Here is a 21,828-nt window from a genome sequence, read left to right on the forward strand (position 1 = left end):
AGATGTAAAACCGTAATGGTCAAGTTGATGGAATTTGAGATGAATTTATTCATATGAAGATCTTGTGGATTTTTAGCTATTCCATTTCCAAATAAATGAAACACTTTCTATCAATGGCAGAGCTAGAGCATTTTCAAAGAGGCGGCCAAACAGAAAAAGACATTAACAGTTAAATAGAATTTTATATATAATTTAATTATCATATATATAAAAAATTAAATAAAATTCATAAGACATTAAACATACAAAAAAATTCAAATTAATAATAATGATGGTATCATTTATATATATGATTGAATGGAATTATAAACGGAATCATTCTCACACTTTGCGCACTTGACTGAAAGAAAATAATTTTTTAAACTTAAATAAATTACTTCTTTACTTTGTGTGTCTTAACTCACCTCTTATTTTCTAATTGCCTCTTAAATTGCTAATTAACATATTGAGTTATTGAATTGAACTATTAAGATATAATATGTTATGATAAACTATTAGGTTAGACTGTTAAAATATAATAGATTATAATAACTTTATATTTATATTAAAACTTAATAGGTTTAGAGTAGTAGACTCACTTTTATTTTTTTGTAAATTTGATAGGCTTAACATATTAGTTTAGAATTTATTTATTAAGCTTAACTAGCAATATGCTAATAATAATGACTCTTATTTTATCAAGTAGTTTGAAGAATAAAACTAATTATTAAATAAAAAATTATTTTGAGAGCCATTAAAAATAAATATAATAAATAAAATTGTATTGACAGAAATATAATTATTTCATTCTATCAATTTTTTTAATGGGAGGAAGGAAAATTCAAACCTTGCTTTTTAAGCAAGAGATCATACACCAACTAATAAGTCAAATGCTCAGGTGTATATTCTATCAATTTATATGTATATTTTTGTTATTTAAAATTTACAACATATATGCTAGAATACATTAGTTATTCTTAATAAAAAATAATATATAAATGAAATTTTAAGCAACAATACAATATTACAACTTGTATTTGAGAATTACATAATAATTTATTTATTTTTAAAAATTAAAATTATAAAAAAATAAAATCTACATAACAAAAAAAAAAGAAAAACATGACAAGTAGAAGATAAAATTCACATATGACATAATAAAAAAAAATATGATTGATGGTTCATATAAATTTATGAAAGAAAATTTATACAAATTTAAAACATATGAGTAAATAGAATAAAAATAAATAATAATAATAATAATAACATAAATTGAAAATACTTAAAAATTAAGTCAAACATACGAAATCATTTTATTATTTTTTATTTATATTAATTATTAAATAAAAATTTATTTTAGAGGTTCTACTAAAAAAATTTATAAAAAATTAAAAAATTATTTAATATGTAAAAAAATTTTAAAATTTTGGGAGGCCATGATCCCCATTCCATTAGGAGGCTCTGCCCCTGCTTTCTATCTAATAAAGCCTAATATGAATTTATATATATGAAGAATTTGGAGTCAGAACCAAACTATATATCAACTTTCCTTTATCTCTGGGAACATGTTATTCAAAATGGATTTTAAAAAGAAAAACACACAACAACCGAACAAGACACCTGTTGTTATCGATTATCTAAAATAAGAATGGTAATGAGTACTCTTTAATTGAATATTTTCGAATATTTGTAAAATATGAATATTTTATATTTAGATTTAACACGAGTTTGAAAAACAAGTATATACTTGAAAATTTGAAATTCAAAAATTTGATGTTTCTATCTAATTTTTCAAAAATAAAAGAAAACAATCCATAAGATTTAGACAAAATAAAAAAATACAGTAGTGGCAGAAAAAGCAGGAATCAAATACTAACATACTATTAACTTAAAAATATCTTTAAGCAAAAAGTAGAAGCAAGCAATTCGAAATTGAAAATACGTCTACGATCACATTAATAATTTCACTAATCCTAAAACATCCAAAGGTACTTTAATTACTTCGACAAAACCCCAAAGATCTTGTTCCTAAGCTGCACCTTACTGTTAGGATTATGCCAGTGGTGAGTTCTTGGCGACGGCATCAGCATAAGAAGTAGGCCTCCTACAAGGAGATTCATCCCCCCCCTTCACGACATCGTCGCTTTCGCGATCAGAAGCGTTGTTGCGCACGGCGATATCGTCGGGATCGCGATCCGGGTCGGACTTGTCCATGGCGGCACGAGCCTTGTCCAGGATAGGCTTAAATGCCATCTCTATGGCCAGCCACCCAAACGCTAGCGCCCCGAAAACCACCGCCGCTTGCTTCATAGCCGTTGATTTTCCCATTTTCCTTTCTCTTCCGACTTGGCTGCTGTTCTGATTTAATTAATTTGGCTTTGCTATTGCCAGTCCTCTATAACTTTTAGTTTGCTCCATGTCAAATTGTCAATGAAGGAAAGGGGCTAAGGAACCATGTGGGACCCACTAAACAAAGTTGTCCCTGATGAACGGTCAAGATTCAAAATTAGGGGATTATTGGAAATATTGATTCAAAACGCGCCAGTTAGCCGCTAGTAAAAACAAACTGAAATTTAAAAATTTTTCGATCAAATTTATTAAATAAAAGAAGACAAAAAACAAAGTGATATGAAGGGGCATTCCCTGGGTTTCACTCGGGAAATAAAATATTTTTATTTTAAAAAATTAATACTATTAAAACAAATAGTTTTGATACGAGAAATCAAATAAATTTGTTTATCTTCCAATCAGGAAAGAGAACAACTAATCATATGCCCAATTCCCACTGATAACAAGCAGCATACATCTATCAAAAATGTTCACAAAGCTTAGGAAAACCAAAATATCCCAATCAAAATCTGTCAGTCCAGGATTGTCAAGATCAGCTCCTGCACTCCAAGCACAATTTTGGACACAAGAAATTCTCCTCAAATTCAACAGACAATTTCATCCTCCAGCCTTAACTTCATCCTTTAACTCTGAAATCACACACACGTATTCTTCATTAAAATTTATCACATGCCATGGAGGTGGATAAAGGAGGGTGATTATGGAGGTTCTAATCTGGTATGGCTTGAGGTTGGGATAGATAACTTACATTACAATTATGGAAAAGGGGGAGACGTGTGGTCGGAAAGAAGATTGAAAGAGGACATGGAGATTATGGAGCTAGTGACGAGTATCGGATGGTAGAAGGTTTGGATTAGTGGGTTTTCACTCTGAACGGGTTGGGTTGTTTATGCTTAGCCAAAGACATCGTCTTTCGGTTTGAAAAAAGGGCATACAATTTCCTTACTTTTTGCCTTGATTTTCAGTTGACTAGCAAGATCTTTTCCTTTGACCATATTCATAAACACCAGAAAATAAGAAAAATTAGCTTCCGTAAGCCAATTTCCTGATTAACAGATACAGCCTTGATTTTTTTTCCCTGTTCACTTGGACCTGATGGATAGAACAAAACCTGAGAGACTAGGATTACGACAATATCATAAGAGTACTAACACTAGCAATCATCTAAGTAGCAGGCTCAACTTCAAGACTAGGTTTATGACAATCCATGTCCGCGTTCCTATTTTTACTATTTCTCTTTTTCAAAAGCAACAAGTGGACAAAGGAATAGATCATATGCTCAGCTATCAGCTTTAGATCAAGTTATCCGATGGTTGTAATCCCAGAATTCACGATTAAGCCACCCAAACAAAGGATAATAATCACACAGAAAAGTAAAATACCAATACAACTTTAATATCCATTAGCATCAACGGCCAATTCTCCCTACAACAAAGGTGTCTACGCATCCAGCTGTCCCAAAAATTTGAAAGGAGGGCAACATATTTAACGGCCTCGACCACGTCCACGTCCACGCCCACGACCCCGACCGCGTCCCAAAGGCCTCCCTGAATTTGGAAAAGCATTTGAAAGATAAATACCAACAATACTTCATGAAAACAAGCTTATATAAGTAGGACATTCAAATAGGAAAATGGCATACCAGCTGTTGGCTTCTTGGGTTTCACCCTAGGTGTCTCTTCAACCAGCAATGTCTCAAGATTTAAGCTATCAGGTAGGATATAGTAGCGAATATTGTTACCCCTCACACTAAGGTGATCCAAGCTCACTGGATTTTTTCCCTTCAATGTAAGTTTCACTGTTTTCAGATGCGTGTTCATACTGATATCCACACCTAAAACAAACCAGCAAATCAATCAGTCAGAAAGTTGCATGCCAACAAGTGTATCTTGACTCACAAAATCACCCAAAGTCTATTTAGTCAACCTTAAACTCTAATATACATGTGTCAAACATGTAAAGAAGCTTCGAAACATGTAGACAAACTTTTGATGATAAAATTAAGATATACGAAAGAATGAGAGACATAGCACACACAAGTGACCAAGCACTCCAGCAAAGTAGACAACTAAGTCTGTTACTGCCACGTGTTATAAAAGGGGACCTAGACCAAAAGTTCAAGCTAAAATAGGCAAACATGTCTATGTGTCTGTCTATCCATGTACGTGCTCTTTGAAATTAATGTTTCCTCTTTGTGAGATAACATCACTATATCTCCACCTATAGAAACCATCATGAGCTTAAAGTGCCTTAAGTGGTGATCAGTTTAGAAAAACAAAACCTTTGTATCTTTCACAGATGGAGATCTGAGTTCAGAGTTTGCGTCATTATCAACAGAAAGAACAGTAACTATACCGTTCTCATAACGTAAAAGGCAAAAGTAGATTCCTAATATGAGATTATGAGGTGGTAATTGGTAAGAAGCTAATCACTCACCCCCTCCCCCAAACAGAACAAATTTCCCAATCCACTTGTTCATTGAACTAGGAAAGCAAGCATAAATCAATCAATGCAATGTAATACAAATAGACAGGGTGTAAATGTCCAAGAAGAATTTGGTTTCATATAACCCTTCCATTACTCAGCAAACCACAGGGTAGAAAACAAGAACTCAATGAGAATAACCATTTTCTTTATTGAAGGCACACAAAGTCATCCAATAATAACAAGATGAATAGGAATTGCAGGCATACTAATTGTTTTACAACATAAAAACAGGTTCACAAATAACCTTAGCTGATCTAGCATGAGGAACTAATTCAAAATAAGATATTATATATGCAATTGTTCAATAAAATGAATAATTGAACGATTGTGTAAGCTGCCTTTCAGAAATGTTTCACAGTCAAACAGCACACTAAGTCCAAAACCAGTTTATCTTAAAAGGTAATAACAAGTAATATCGTGCAATGCATCATCAATTTTAAAATTAAGAATTTAACCAGAAGGTTACCGAGTGAATACACATTTGGGGTGGGAATTATGAATATAGTTGGCATAACTCATTTTAGGGACAAACGAGAAAAAAAGAAACCGATAAAACAATAAACCCTAATAACTACATAACAATTACAAGAAATCTTTGGGAAATGGTCCTTAAGCTCTTATAACTTGGCTAAACGGAGGGCTAGGGTTTAGCAAAACCCTAAATGTTGGGGAAAAAGAAGCAGAGATGGGAAAGAGAGGAACCTGTGATGGTGCCGTGAACAACGGTTCCGTTCTTGAGCTCAATCGACACCGTCTCGTTGTTCAACTTCATCAAAAACCTGCTCATTATGTTTCAAATCAAAACCATTAAATGAAAATCCAAAACATTTTTCCCACATCACCTATCAAACACAAAGAGGAGAAAATAGATTTTCCTATCAAATAGTTAAGAGGGAAGAGAGAAACAAAAACTGACCTGACGAGCTTCATGTTGAGAAGGGGGAAGCGAGGTAGGGCTAGAAGCAAGCAAAGGCGAGAGAGCCAGTCGGAAGGAAGCGGGTGGAGAGGTACCCGTTTGTTGCCAGTGCCAGGGTTGCTGTGGAGGGGTTTTAGGGATCGGGCCGCTGCTAAAAAGGCCCTTTTTAAGTTTATGAGTTTACGAAAACGACGACGTAGCTGCACTGGTTGTAGTACACTTGGGCCAATCCGAGCACTTCTCCTCCAACTAATATTTAGTCCAAGAGGCTAATGTACTGATAATGTAATAAATTTACTTTCTTTTCATTAATTTGAGAATGGAATAATCAAAATATATTTCATAATTATAGCGAAATGAAGATTCCACTTTACCCACTAAGCTAACGTGGTGAAGCTTATTTGATGTTCATCGTGAAAGTACTTTTTGTACAACTACCAACTAAATTTCAACTCAATCATTTCTCTTCTAAATTTATCAATTCTTCTATAATTTTATTATGATGTACTAATGTAAGATGTCATAATTTCTTCGAAATATATCAAATTAAATTATATTAAAATATTTATTTTGAAATAAATGAACGTAATAAAAGATTACACCGTAATCACATTACTATCAATAACTATAAAGTAATTGCATTAAAAAATCAATGTAATATTATATTACAACTTAATTTGCAATGTTGATTTTGATATTTTCACTTTTTTTAATAAATAAAATTTTAAAACTTAATTTTTATCATTTTAAAAAAATTTAAAAAATTATAAAATATTTTCAAATTTTTGAAAAAAAATCTATGAATTTTGAAAAACATAAAAATAATTTTTTAATTTTTAAAAATTCTAAAAAGTGAAAGAAACCAAAAATAATTTTTAATTATCCAAAAATTCTAGAACAATGAAAAATAGAAATAATTTTTATTTTTAAGAAATTAGAAAATATTTAAAATCCATAAAATAAAAAATATATTTAGAATTTTTTTAAAAATAGAAGATATTATTTTTTATGCTCATAATTTTTTAAAACTATAAAAATTATTTCTTTTTACTTTCAATTTTTTTTAAAAAAAATCCTTTGGTTTTTTATTTTTTTATTTTTTCTAAAAAGAATTATTTCCATTTTTGATGTTTTAAGAATACTTCAAAATAATAATAACAATATATTTTAAAATTTTCAAAATTACTAACAAATAAAAAGTTATGTTCTAATTAATATTAAAATAGATTTGCTCGATACTTGGTTATTTATTGAAAAATTTATTTAAGAGATAATATCATATAAAAATTTACAATAAAAAATATAAGTTTATTAAACTTCCATTTTAATGCATAGAAGTAATTTTGAAAATTAATATTATATTTTTAATAAAGTGTTTGTAAAGCAAACGGTGTAATGTTATATTATCGATATTTTAATCATACTTTCCTTAGTACATCAAACGTTACAATATTATTTTACCTTGCAATCACATTCTTTGTAATGTAATTGCATTGTGAGGTGCCAAATGCAATTAATCCATTTTCTTGTTTCCATTGATCCAATCTGTTTATGTATTTTAATCCATTTTTTTCCTTTCCATGAATGGACCGCAAAATTTTAAGTGAAATTGATAGCCGTTTCTATGTGTTTGGAAAGATTAGTTCCTTTCTTTCCTTTTTCAGAAGCTGTGAATACATTTGTCTCCTGTGTTTGGTTAAATATTAGGACAAGAAAGCAGCAAGCAGTGCAAATGTAGAAAGAATGGCGAAGTTGGAATTGATCTCCACATTTTATTAATGAAAGAAAAGGCGATTATCTTTCATCTTCCTCAAAGAGAAAGAAGTAGAGCATTTCATGGATGGACAAGTCAATAAGTCATGACATGCTTTATTATGAGATTGTAAGTTACTAATTTGATACGGCTGCAATTGAAAGTTCTCACTCAAACCGTTTACAGTGACATTCAGACGCTAAACCCAAATTAACAATTTCAAACGGTTGAAGTACGTCTCCCTGGCACCCCCCCGGCTTTGATCCCCTGCCACCTCTGCAACACGGGGACTTAATTTCTACTCTCTGGCTGCGAGAACCGCTGTTCCTTCCACCTGAAAAATTAATTACAACCTTCACATAATTTAAGCAGTTAAAACAATATGGAACTGAAGAGTTGCTCTATCTGGAGCTTGATTTGGCAAGTTCCTTATGTTCCTATCCTACATGGCTAGACCTAGATAGGTTTAAGTTGAACCATAGGCAGGCAGGACATCTTGAGGGTGATTCTTGTTCATAAAATCTTATGGGTCAGTTAATTAAGTTGCTTACTCCACTCCAAAAGTGTCAACTAGCAATGTTGTTTATCTGGTAAGTTTAAAGACTCAATTAAATAGCAAATGCCAAATTTGTTACCTTGAATGTTGCATCCCATACCTCTTCCTCAGCTGCAGGAATGGCAGTGATCTTGTTCTTCGGATTCTCATAGCTTATTAACCCGCCTACTGCAGTTGAGAAGAAGCACCCTGTAGACCATTGGAAGCATCCGTATCAAACAATAATGTCATTACTGTTAAATAAATAGCTTTTTCTAAACTATCAAAAATTGCGACACAAGTGTAATTATTAACGAAACTTAGCAATCATTTTCTGAGGGTTTTGTGGACAATTGGCTATTCTCTAATAAGGAATTTCAAAAAAGAGTGGAACTATTGTGGCATCTGGGGTAGATAATCTATTGTAGCGTTAAAACACCAAAAAGGGGGAAAATGATTATACCCTTAGGAAAAGAAGCAAGTGACATGCCACATGCACCTTTGAGCATCTCTGCATCATCAGAAAATGCCACAAATCCGTCAGCAGTAACGCCCCAGTACAGGGGAACCCTGCCAGACCGATCCTGTCGAATTATTAACCATGTTAAACAGACGGATGAGTCAGTAATTGAGGCAACATGCGAGCAAACCTACTCGTTTTCACCAGGCATTTATATACCAATTACCAAAATAACTTACAGAAGCCGCGAACAAAGTGGATGTGGTCTTGTCAAATACTACAAACGCAAAATTGCCAGCAAGGTGGCCAATCACATGGCTCGGAGGGTAAGGGGCTCGGTCACGCAACGCTTTGTAAGCTTCAATCACCAACATCACCCCATCTGCAGACTTGGCTAGACCATATTCTTGTCTTAGGCTACCTAAGTTATCAAGCATCCCTTGAAACAAGCAGAATATATCATCTTTGACTCCAAGTGATCTGCACCCATTATAATCCCTCCAAGGTGATCAAAAACATTTTTATTAATTTATCGTGAATGATGAATCTGACCACAACGATCAAAATTCATGCAGTCATTTTTATGTTTGAGGGAACTAATTAATTTATACGGTTTATGATTTTTTGCGTTTGTTGTATGAGTTGATGTTGTATCTTACCTTGGCTGTAGAAGAGACTCATTCTGGCGAGAGTAAGCCAAGTTAACTTGGTCACCAATCTGTATGGAAACCGAAGAGAGGTTACACTTGATGAAACGTTTGAGCAAAGCCAAGGCGGTGGTTCTTGGGGATGGACTCCGGTTTCCTGCAGCCACCAGCTCCTCCGGTGGCGTGACAATCTCACGGCTAAAGACACCTAGCATGGTATCTACTTCTCTCTCTGGAGTTATGCAAATGCAAATTGCTAGGAATGAGGGCTGGTAATAGGGAAGTGGCGTTGTCAATTATCATGCCACCATTTATAAGAAAAAAAGTAGACAAGGTTAGAACTGTATTTTCAGGAAATTGTCCTTTCTAAGCTAGTTGATTCCTTTTAGGCTGCTGGTTAAATTAATTAGGCCTAAGTTGCCGTGAGAAATGGCAGCAAATTTAAGATGATTAAACTTCATTTATGATCCAATTCCCAAGTCGTATTCAGAGTTTACGTTTTTAACTGAGAACCAATTTGTAATTTCATTTCAAGTCTGTATATTTATGTACTTTGGTTCCTTCAAGGAGGTAATTGCCATTAAAATTTCAAGCGCTTGGTGCAAACAAAAGATAGGCTTTCCATGGATCAGTGTCATTACAGAAAAATAAAAGTAACATAAAGAATGAAAGAAAGTGTAAGCAAAGTGGGAATCTGATCAGGAATATACAGAATCTAATTAAACTATCTCAAAAGGAAAATGGAATCTAATCTGAAAGGGCCAGAGAGCGACATCCCCATTACGTGTATCAGCCGGCTGAACATGTAGATAATGCACTTGTCCTGGGAGGTGAGAGGATTCCTCTCAGGTATTTGAACAAAAATGCTTTATCTATGGAGCCATTTCTATCTGCAACATTAGGTTAATGAATTTCGCCATGGGATCCACGTATACATTTTATAGTTAAAGCGATTCTTTTGGTTTTTTGACATCTTTTAGCATTATGACAAATTCTCTCATGTAAACCTCAAGGATCCTACCTTGATTAACTTGCCTAAACATGGTTAACTATATATACATCATTGTAACGTAAGAAGATTGAAATTTTTGGTTGACCCGGTCTGTATTTTGCATAAATAAATCAAGATCATTGCTCATCTGCCAATGAAGATTTTATCTCCTCTATTCATGATTTGATATGTTTCACAGTCCGTTAAACAGGAAGATATAATTGAGGCTTTACATTAAATGCAATCCAATACCCATGTGCATTTAATCAAAACGGTTGTTCATCCAATCTCATGAGCAAAATGGTTTAGGGTTTTTTTAAAGCATATTTTTAATGTACATATACATACAAAAAAAAAAAGCACCTTACTTTTAATTTGCACTTGTTTCTTCTTCACCTTCTTCTTCCTTTTTTGTCCTTTGACATTTTCCATTAAACCAAGTATTTCCAAAATTTATTGACCAAAACCTTTTACTAGTTGAGAGAGGCTAGAAGGTATTGTTGGATTTATCTTTTTCTTTTTTTTTTTATGTGAGAAACTTCTATTTTTACCAAAATAATCTTATATCATAGGTTTTTAATGCCAATTATTAATTAAAATAATGTGAAAAGTGATAAATTATAGAGCAAACCTTTCTAGTCTTTCCAGCCAACTTGGCAAATAGCCCACCTTTTTTGATAATTAAAATATATAGCTAGTGTTAAGAATATTTATGTATGAACTAAGAGTTCAGATCTAGTCAAACAATCCAATATATTAGACACAAGAAATGTAATTTTATTTGATTATGTATATCTAGATTTGATATAGATTACATTAGATTAAGATTAGGATTTGAGAGGTTATTAGCTTATAAATATGTTTCTTACTTCATTTGTAAATACATACTCTCAAACAAGCCCTTCTTACTTTATTAATACTTTTCTCTTATAGTTGTTCTTTGTCTTTATATTTTATAACACATTATCAGCGCGATTCTCTAACCTCTCAAGTTTTTATATTATTTAGTTTTCATGAGCATCTCAAAATCGAAGTTTCAGTTATTTCAAGCTTCAAAAGGATTTCATTAGTTGTTTTTTTTTTTTATTTAAACGAATAAAGTAAGTGACTTGATATATTTTTATGTTTTCATCCCTAAAAAATTAACTTTAATGTGAATTTGCTATTATGTAATATGCAATATATTTTGTGTCTTGATTTATTAAATTAGAATATGAATTGGCAATTATGTAATATGTATCATATTTTTTTTTAATTTATTAAACGAATTGAACATGCAAATATATATAATTATATACAATCTCTTTATTTTGGTATTGAAATATGATTTGTTCAATATATGATTTATTTGTTGAATTTCGACTATAGTCTTGCTTAACATATGTAAATATATCTTTGATATTATGAGAGTTTGCATAAGACATTTTTGAATTGAACATATGAAATTGACTTTATATGATATCTGATTTTGTGTGATATTTATTTTGTAACAAGTAAAAAATACTATAGTTTGGATAATCTGAAAATATATTTTGTTTTAGATTTCATGACTTTTTGTGATTGAGCAAAATAACAAGCTATTAATGAAAAATCATAAACCTTGTCCATTCATTGAAGTAAATGCGATATCATTTAATAATTTATGGTCATGAACGTGAAAAAAGTCTCCATAATTATTACAATTGTGATGGTTACACTAATAACTATTCTAATAATAATAATAATAATATCTTTATTCACTAGAAGTGGATAGATATTTTTAATTAGTAAAAGTGGATAGATACTTTTACCCATCAAAGTTAGATAGATACATTTACCTACTAAAAATGGATAGATACTTTTACCCACTAAAAATGAATGGATACTTTTACCCACTAAAAATAAACGAATGGATACTTTTACTCATAAAAAATAGATAAATACTTTTATCCATTAAAAATGGATGAGTAGTGAAAAGATATAAAAATAAATAAAAATGGACAAAATAAAAAAAATAAAAAAAATATTTGTATTGATGTGGCATGAAAGGCCATTGGTCGAGTACTTGTTGTACGTAAAAACATTTTGTTAAACTTTATCAAGCATTACTGAAAGACAAAATAAAAAAAAATCAAAATAAATTTGTTCAAGATGATTTTAACTATGGCCAAGTTGATATAACACATTTAGATGTTTTTTCCTGTCCACCTTAAAAGAGGAATTGATTATGTTTTTGGTGATTAAAATATACAAGAATAAAATTTCTTAAATAATTTATTAGTATGTTTTTGTATAATTTTATCATGAAATGTTTTTATATATTCTCATTATATTTAAATGATATGTTTTTACTATATGTTTTAATAGTAAATTATATATCACTATAAAAAAAGAACCTATTTCCAACGGAATTTTCTGTTGGAAAAAAAGCTAATTTTCATTGGAAATACTTTTTTTCAACGAATTTTCAACGGAAAAATCCGTTGAAAATTCCATCGATAATACTTTCCGTTGGAAAAAATATGATTTATGTTGGTTATCCCATTGAAATTACGTTGAAAATAATTCCGTAGGAAATGAATTTCCAATGAAATTTTCTGTTGAAAATGCTTTTCTTATGAAAAAAATATTGAAATTCCGTTGGAAAAAAAATTCAAAAGGAAAATTTCATTGAAAATTTCCAATGAAATTTTCTATTGAAAAAACATTTCCCATAAAAAATTCAATTAGAAATAATTCCGTAGGAAATTAAGTTCTAACGGAATTTCGTTAGAAATTTTCAATAAAAATTCCATCAAAAATGCTCTTCCAATGTAAAATTGCGTTGGAAAAGCATTTCCAACGGTGCATTCTTAATTTCTTCACGTATGCATCACTAAGGCATTTGAATCAGCAATAAGACTAAATTGCTAGCGGGAAGAAAGTCACCAAATTCTTGATATCTATCGAATTGCTTGCTGATAGATTGATGCAGATCCTCAAAGAAGTACAACAATTTCATGTTTGCACTCATCGAAATTTTGAGTGAAAAGTTCAGGTCTTTCTTTGTTTAGAAAACAAAATAGTTATAATATCACATAGAAAATCAACAAAAAAATTCCTAGTTAACAGAATTATATGTATAGCATAAAATGTTAATAACAAAACAACCATACAAAGTTGCATCTAAGCTAATTTTATCAGTTTCAAGGTATTTCAATCTGATTAAAAATACAAGTTACACAAACCTCTGCTTCTTCGATAGCGTCTTCTCCAATGCCCCATGAGATACCATCAGCAAGAGATGCTTCTGCCCTTGCTCGACGAACTGAAGCTTCCTGATCTAACATCTCTTCTCAGATCTTAGCTTCTCTCATGATTTTTCAAGTCTTTTTCCTACAACAAAAAACCATTAGAAATTACAGCAATCAAAAACAATAAATACAATTGCATCAAAAAAGAAAAACCAAAATTCTAATGACTGACAAAAAATATCATTTACGGGACACAATTGTGAGATAGTTAAGGCATGAGTAGCTTAACCATAATCAGGGGAAAAAGACAAAGCAAGACATTGAATATTAGATACAATGCCTAATTTGGACAACAGTTACCATTCAGTAAATATCAAGTCTTTTTTATCAAAGGCAAAAAGCTGACAAACCCTATAATTCATCTTTGGACAAGAAAACTCATACACTTACTAATTTTCTAATTTGTAATTTAAACAAAAGCATTGCTCCAGTCCACCCAGCATCATATTATCAACTATCAAGAATGTGAAATCTTGTAATTTAGATGATAACATTATAATTTTTATTATTTCAGAATCCAGTAGTTCAAATATTTTCTTAGACATGCAGCCATCAGGCAATTAATAGGCATATATAAAATCAATTAATAAAGAGGCACACAAAGATGACAGAAATTTTCTCGATAATGTAAAATTAGATAAAATCACACCTCATCATTTAAAGCAGCGTAAACTGTGCTTAAACTATCAGCCTGTGCTAAAAAGTCATCGAAACCTCTATTTCCATGGAGAGAGGAAAATATAGAATGGCGAACAGTAACATCAGCATCTGCAACAGCTGCAATGAGAATCTTCTCCACAAGCTACAGAAACCCAATATCAATTTATGAGCAAGCATAAAGCATCAGAAAGATTCTGACACAGGTAAAATCCAATACATTAATCTCATCACAACACTTAATAACTAATAATTAAAAAACAAACAAACAAACCTCCTCAACAAGATGCCTTCATTTTCCTCCAGCTCGGTTTGACCGACTGGAACTAAATTGCATGCACACAATACCGGAAAAAGAATTTGTAACTAATTTGCAACAGCATAAGGCAACATCTTTTCGTGTGGCTCCATCCTCATCATCAAGATACACAACAACTGATTCTCTTGCAAACTCAAGGAGTTCATGTCCCTAAACCATAGAATAGATTTAGTGCTCCATTACAGTTTTCATCATACATCCAGTATAATAGAGGTACACACACCCTGAAATTAAACCGAGCAAGAGTCTGCAAAGCAAGTTGAACCAGGGCTGAACCACTAAGCTCAGACACTGGCTGAGGAATATTTGCAGCAGTGCCTTGAACCAAGGCAGCAGCTGGCCTTGCTTGAAAATATGGGGACTTTGAAAGAACCAAGGATATGGAATCAAGAAGTCGATCTTGAATAGTGGGTAGCAAAGATGGAATGCTGAAACAGAACCAAGAATTTGTGAAATTAACACCCCTCAATTAGTCTCTAAAAGCATCTAAATACAAAGTCATGATTGCCCACATACCTCATAGTTATTTGCTCAAGTGCTTCAACAAGAGTAGGAGAAAGACCAGCAGAAAACATAACATCAAGGAGACAACGGACATGGGACTCCATTGCAGGTCCCATGGCTCTTGCAATGTTTCCAACACAAGCCAAAGCTTCAAGTGAGGGTCTACCTCTGCGTGGAGTAATCTGCAAATAAAAAAATATATATGCAAACAGTTAGACACCTTGTTCTTTAATAAATAAAAATAGCAGAAACTTCAAATTAAAATATCCAAACCACAGAAAATACAACTTAAAAAGGGAAATAATGAGACTTATGAGACTCAAAACAAAAGAGAAAAAAAGGTGACGTAATGTACAATGTTGGGGTTCTCGTGAGGACCTGTTTTATACATTTCAACGTATTTGCCCTTTATAAAAAGGAAGCGAAAATGGCAATACTCGTGGCCGATCAAGTTGACTCCTATATGATACACCCACCTTAAATATTCAAAAATCCCCTTCTCGTCCCCGCCATAGCTGATGCTTCGGCTATACCCATGTTTACGATCGTCGTTATTGTTGTCATTAATGTTGTTTCCAGTGCTGCCATTCGACCCTTCTTCCTCGTGTCCTCCCTTGCCTCCCGTCTCCTTCAACGACCCAAATAGAAGCCTTTTTTCCTTAAATCATAAAATTAGATTTCTTTTGATTTGATTGAGAGCAGATCTAAGGGAGGGAAAGATAAGCAGAGAGAGACCAGGAAGAGGGAGGAAGTAAAGGCAAGGCAGGGCAAGGGGCGGCAAGGCATAGGGGATGAGACTAGGGCGGGAAAGATTAAAAATTTGGGAAAAGATTTGGGGAAAGAGTTGGGCATGTAGGCCTAGTTATATAGTATTTGATATGGGTTTTTTATTAGATAGTTAATTATTTATAAAAATTATTGGTAAAGTTGGTAGATTTTTAGAATTTTCATTTTCAATGTTTGAGTTCGATTCTTATCACAATCAGTTGATATATATATATACATATATATATATATATATATATATATATGTATATATATATATATATATGTATATATATATATATATATATGTATATATATATATATATATATGTATATATATATATATATATGTATGTATATATTATTTAATGCACTATTAGTATTAATATACTTATTATATATTAATTAATATTATCAAATATATAATATTATTTTGTTGTTTATATAATATATATTGTTTATTAGTTATTAAATAAGTATATTATTTGTTAAATGTAAATTACTTCAATATCAATATATATAAGTTATATATTTATATTACATAGTATATTATTTAATTTAAATTTACTATCAATTCTTCTTAATTTATATTAATTAATATTAATATACAACTTTAAAAAAAAACTAATATTAGTATACATCAAGTATTATTATTTTTGTATACCTTATATGATTATATATTATATAGTACTCATCAATTCAATTATTAAAATTATAATATGAAACTAATCGTAAAGAATGAGGCACTTACTCCAATTTAGAATTATCTTACATGAATATAATCAATGTGAAGCATAATGTTATATTACTTTATTATATACATATTAATGATACAAATTATATGTTATAATATTATATATATTACAAAGTTTGTATAACTAATAACTAATTGCAAACAATATGTTATAAAAATTAAACTAATAATTACTAATAAAGTTATTAAATGTAATCATATAAATAAAATTTATTATAAGCTAACATACAAAATATAAGTGTAATAATTATAACATATTAATATATATGTAGGATATTTAATATCTCATATATATATATATATAAACTTATAAAGTTATATAATTTAAAATAGATAACAGTTAATTTCATATTAATACAGGTTTATATGTAGTTAGATATATATATAATTTGTATACATATAATAAACTAATATATTTTAAATATATTATACTAATTATAAGTTTATTATATATATAAGTCTTCTTATAATTTATATTAACTAATATTAGTATGTTTCTAAACTATTATTAGTTTTTGTTTAATATATTTTTGGATTTTATCATCTATTTTTATAAAATTAAAAATTTATTATGTAATTTTTATAAACATTTTAATTTTATAACATTAATGAATTTGGAGCAATTAATTTATTTTTATTATTTTTTGATTAATTTATTATTCTATCTTATCATGTATTTTTATAAAATGAAAAAATTTATTTTGTTCTTTTTATCAATTTTTTAATGTTATAAAATTAATGAATTTGAAATTATTAATTTATAATTTATGATTCAATAAAGTTTTCAAAATGTAAAAAAAAAAAGCAAATGAAAACATATTTAAACATTTAAATATTATAAACTTCAATACATATATATATTTACTTTTATTAATATTTTATATAGAGGATTAATAAAATTTATAAGAAGTTTAAAATATTTGAGGACAAAAAATGCAATTTTACTATTTCCAATGAAATTTTCCAATGGAATGTTCTGTTGGAAAATTTTCGTTGGTAACAGCATTTTCCAATGAAAAATTTCGTTGGAAACTTTAACGGGCTTTCAAAATTTTCAAGTCTTTAAACTTTCCGACGGATTTCCAATAGATAATTTTTCGTTGGAAAATTCCAACGAAAATCCGTTGGAAATTCCGTCGAAAAATTTGGTGGGAGAAATTTTTTTTTGTGCTAAAAAATTTTCCGACGGATTTTCAATGGAAATATTCTGTTGGTATATTTCCGTTGAAAATCCGTCGAAAATCTGTTGGAAAAAGTAACAACATTTTTTTGTTACAAATCCGTTGGAAATTTCCAACGGCATTTTTTCTATCAGAAAAAATCTGTTTTCTTGTGGTGTATTTAATGTTATCTTATGTTAACTTGCAAGTTTCTTACTATATATGTATCTTATTTATTAAAGATAAATACGGATATTCATCTGAATGGTATTACACAAGTATTAGAATGATTGAAATTCATGCTATAATAAACCATAAGTTTACTAATGATTTTAATGTTTGGCATAACTAATTAGGTTATCTCAAATCAATAATATGTGAAAAATTATTGAAAATTCATGCGGTCATCCATTGAAAAATCAAAAGATTTTTCAATTTGATGAATTCTCATGTGTTGAGTGCTCTAGGGGTAAAATAATTATAAGGTCATTACCAGCTAAACTTAAGATTGAATTCCTTACGTTTTTGAAACGTAATCTAGGTGACACATATGGATCCATACATCCACCATATCGATCATTTAGATATTTTATTATTTCAATTGATAGATCAGCTAGATGGTCACATGTATACTTATTATTAACTTACAATTTGACATTTGTATGATTACTCGCCTAAATCATTCATTTGCAAGCACATTTTCCTAATTATGTAATCAAGAGTATTCATCTTAATGATGATGGTAAATTTACACCTCAAGCCTTTAATGAATATTGCATATTAGTTGAAATTAAGGGTGATTACGATTCGGTTTGGTTGATTCTCAGTTCGGTGTTCACTAGAATTGTCCAAAAAAAAAAAAGTGCTCTCTAATCAACCAAATTGAATCAAACAAGGGTCAGTTTTAGCCAACCAAAACCGACCTCAATTTAGTCAGTTTTGATCGATTTTTTCCAATCGGGCTTAAATTATTTCAAGTGGGCTAATAGTTGGGCTTGGACTTAGAATATTTTATGTATAGCTTGGGCTTTTTTATGTAGCCCTTTGCAAATGGCTACTTTGGGTCTATTATATCTAAATATATATGTAGCCCTTTGGGTCCATTTATTTTTTTAAATGACTAATAATATTAATCTTCATATAATAAATAAACATTAATCTTTATACAATAAATAAACATTCGTTTTAAAAGTTATGTAAGTTTAAGTCAATTAATTAAATATGATCACAAAGTAATTAACATTAATCTTCATACAATAAATAAACAAAGAAGAGATATCCTTCATGATTTTGATTTTGGATTAAAAGTTACACAACTCAAAGTTCCACAACATAAATTACTAAATTTCAAAAGATGGACCTCTAACTCCAATTCAACGATTTTGCAGAACATGCCCCTAAAAAGGTTAAAAGTAAATATATAATTAATGTAAATTATTGCGGTAATATAACCTAAATAAATTATAAATGTAATGCAAATATGCATAATACCTAATGATAACATTACCTAAAAAGTGCAAATAGCCAATAGAAATAACACGTTAGTCTGACTCAAGCTTAAACTCAGCTATTGTCTCTAATGCAATATTTGTCAAATCTAAAAAGTAAAATAAAAAATATGGCAAACTGATATTTAAACATATGCAATATTTGACAAATCTAATAAATTAAGTTACAAATAAAACTATAAAATAATTACCGAAATCACATTTATCGAGCTCATCCAAATCATCCTCAATCAAATCCGGATCACCATGTGCCAATCCATGTAACCAATCTTGAGCACAAATAAGTACTTGACCAACCTTAGGAGTCAAAGAACTCCTATATGCATCAAGCACACGTCCATCGATACTAAAAACAGATTCCAAAGCAATCGTTGATACGAAAACTACCAATACCTCACGAGTAATAGTGGCAAGGATAAGAAACCTAAATTGATTGAGTTGCCACCACATGAGAACATCAAACTCATCATCATCATAACCCTCATCATCCATTAGCTTAGATAAATATTTTTCCAATTTCGTTTTCAACTCATTTGCCCAAGTGTTTAACGTGTGCTTCTTAAACCTATCCAATATTTTCTTAGCATGTTTTGTGCCCTTACCAATCAAAGTTGAAGCAACATTATCACTACAACCACCATTAGTGCCTTGTCCCATGAACGTTGGGCACTCTTGACCACTTTCACCAACATGATATAGAGGTTGTAACATATTTTTATAACAACAAAACAACTCATCCATTATTTGCCTTACCAAAGAAAACATCATTAAAGGTTATGTAGGAGGATACATTTCTTGCAAAGTAAATTCAACATAAGAAAGCTTTTTCCTCGGATCAAGTATAACGGCAATGAACAACACCAAATTCATTTTGTCTACGTTCTCCCAATACTAGTCAAATATCTTTTCCATTTTAATTGCCATAGACCGTAAATCAATATCATCACCATTTTTTCATTTAATCAAAGTGGTATCCACATCAAAAATGGAATCAAGAAAATAATTAGTAGTTATGTAAGATATGCTTGAAACACTCAAGGTTAAATCATAAAATTCTCTCAAGAAATGAAAAATACTCTTAACATTTGCCCAATCTTTGTCATCGGCACCCTATCTCCCAACCTCAGTGGCTCAGGAATGTAGTTATTATTACATAACTCAAATGATGCAAAAGCCCTCTGAAATTTCAAAACTGTATCTAACATAAAAAAAATAAAATTTCATCTAGTGCTCACATCCAAACACAATAAGCACTTGTTTTATACTCTCGCACTAGCAGCACACTCATTAAACTTGACTAATCTAGCATGGGATTGTCAAACATATCTCACTGCCCTTTTAACAAGAGCAATTGAGGTTTCAATATCCTTCAATCCATCAAACACCACAAAATTAATAATATGAGCAATGCATCTCACATGAAAAAAGTTACCTTTTAAAATACTAGTTCCGGAAGCATTAAATTTTTTCTTCAAATGTCCTATTGCAACATCATTTGAACTAACATTGTCAACAATGATGGAAAAAATCTTTTGGATCCCTCAATCAAGCAAACATTTACCAATTACCTTCCCAATGGCTTCATCTTTGTGAATAATAATAGGACAAAAGTTTAAAATCCTTTTTTCCAACTTCAAATCATTATCAATAAAATGGGCAGTCAAACACGTATAATTAATTCTTTGTACCGAAGTCCATATGTCAATGGTGAAACTCATTCTACTAAGACATGATTTTAATAATCTTCTCATCCGAGTTTTTTCATTAGTATAAATCTTATAACAATCTCTAGCAATAGTCAATTCTGATGATATACGAAATCTAGAACATGCTTTGTTTATATGTTTCCTATATCCTTAATTTTCCAAAAACTTAAAAGGCAAATCATCTAAAATGATTATCTCGGCTAAACTCCTCTTAATTGCCTCTTGATCAAACTTCAAACTACCCAAACCATCTTCTCCTGAAGCAAAAACTAATTCCATTGACTTGTTCTCCTCACTAGCACGGACAAATTTCAACTTTGAACAAACTTTAATATGATTATTTGATAACTATATTTTGTAGAGTTATTTGGTCTTAATTTTTAATATATTTTATCTAAGTTCTAGAGATTTAGCTTAAGTATTAATTATTTTTAGTTGTTTTTAATTATTTATTTATTTTAGTTAACTATTATGGGTTCGATTGCATTAGGCTATTTTATGTTATTTTGATTTAATTTTAACTATTATTTAAGTTAGTTATGTTTTTGTAGGTGTGCTTTAAAAAGAAAGCCTATTTTGTGAAGGAGATGCATTTTAGGTGCAGACTTTAACTGCTCATGTTTTAGTATTTTGAGCATATCTTTCACTACAGAAGTCTAATTGACATAATTTTTAGACCATTGGAAAGATAAAAGGTAAAGTTACAACTTTTATGTTTATCACTTTACCCCATCAGCATCGAAGTAGGATAAAATGGCTTCCGAAGTGTGAGACATTTCACTACAAACTCTGCTATGTCTCGTTTCATACCCGGCCACCAATAACTTTCCTTAATAGTCCGATACATCTTGATGCTTCCGGGATGTAAAGCGTAGGCAAAAGAATGAGCTTCCTCCAAAATAGCTCGTCTCAACTGATCATCCTTAGGGACACAAATTCGGTCTCTAAACATCAGAGTACCATCATCACTGAGTCTAAACTCACTAGTTCCTCCATCTTGCAGCTTTTGAACTTCCTATTTTAACTCATCATCAGATTTCTGCAATTCTCTGATTTGATCCAACAT

The 21,828-nt window shown here is 30.5% G+C and overlaps 4 protein-coding genes across 8 annotated transcripts; all 4 read right to left on the reverse strand.

Moving 5' to 3' along the window:
• Positions 1-1,840: 1,840 nt before the first annotated feature.
• On the reverse strand, positions 1,841-2,394 carry LOC18613381 (outer envelope membrane protein 7-like). Its single transcript, XM_018120052.2, has one exon. The coding sequence runs from the start codon at positions 2,305-2,307 to the stop codon at positions 2,032-2,034; it is 276 nt and encodes a 91-aa protein (XP_017975541.2). The 5' UTR covers positions 2,308-2,394; the 3' UTR covers positions 1,841-2,031.
• Positions 2,395-3,583: 1,189 nt separating this feature from the next.
• On the reverse strand, positions 3,584-5,871 carry LOC18613382 (small nuclear ribonucleoprotein SmD1a-like). Its single transcript, XM_007050589.3, has 4 exons — positions 5,732-5,871; positions 5,518-5,594; positions 3,971-4,162; positions 3,584-3,875 (listed from the first exon to the last, which is right to left on the reverse strand). Exons 1-4 carry the CDS (start codon positions 5,743-5,745, stop codon positions 3,814-3,816), a joined length of 345 nt encoding a protein of 114 aa, XP_007050651.2. The 5' UTR covers positions 5,746-5,871; the 3' UTR covers positions 3,584-3,813.
• A 1,701-nt stretch (positions 5,872-7,572) lies between these two features.
• On the reverse strand, positions 7,573-9,412 carry LOC18613383 (stem-specific protein TSJT1-like). 3 transcript variants are annotated; one of them, XM_007050590.3, is made up of 5 exons: positions 9,139-9,412; positions 8,719-8,959; positions 8,483-8,603; positions 8,120-8,229; positions 7,573-7,818 (listed from the first exon to the last, which is right to left on the reverse strand). In XM_007050590.3, exons 1-5 carry the CDS (start codon positions 9,339-9,341, stop codon positions 7,783-7,785), a joined length of 711 nt encoding a protein of 236 aa, XP_007050652.3. In that variant the 5' UTR covers positions 9,342-9,412; the 3' UTR covers positions 7,573-7,782. The 3 variants fall into 3 exon arrangements, with proteins under 3 accessions (XP_007050652.3, XP_088665543.1, XP_088665537.1); XM_088809417.1 differs by having other exon boundaries at positions 8,141-8,229; positions 8,719-8,977; positions 9,139-9,391; XM_088809411.1 differs by having other exon boundaries at positions 8,719-8,977; positions 9,139-9,391.
• A 3,836-nt stretch (positions 9,413-13,248) lies between these two features.
• Positions 13,249-15,683, reverse strand: LOC18613384 (serine/threonine-protein kinase TOR-like). 3 transcript variants are annotated; one of them, XR_001927714.2, is made up of 6 exons: positions 15,346-15,683; positions 14,882-15,051; positions 14,589-14,793; positions 14,321-14,515; positions 14,039-14,191; positions 13,249-13,471 (listed from the first exon to the last, which is right to left on the reverse strand). XR_001927714.2 is itself a non-coding variant. In XM_088810710.1 (5 exons), the coding sequence occupies exons 2-4, from the start codon at positions 14,983-14,985 to the stop codon at positions 14,339-14,341; spliced, it is 486 nt and encodes a 161-aa protein (XP_088666836.1). In that variant the 5' UTR covers positions 14,986-15,051; positions 15,346-15,683; the 3' UTR covers positions 13,249-13,471; positions 14,321-14,338. The 3 variants fall into 3 exon arrangements, 1 of the variants encoding a protein (XP_088666836.1); XR_016028883.1 differs by having other exon boundaries at positions 15,248-15,683; XM_088810710.1 differs by lacking the exon at positions 14,039-14,191.
• Positions 15,684-21,828: the final 6,145 nt, after the last annotated feature.

This window comes from Theobroma cacao, chromosome 1 (genome assembly GCF_053813885.1).
Source record: "Theobroma cacao isolate CCN51 chromosome 1, ASM5381388v1, whole genome shotgun sequence".
Taxonomy (NCBI): domain Eukaryota; kingdom Viridiplantae; phylum Streptophyta; class Magnoliopsida; order Malvales; family Malvaceae; genus Theobroma; species Theobroma cacao.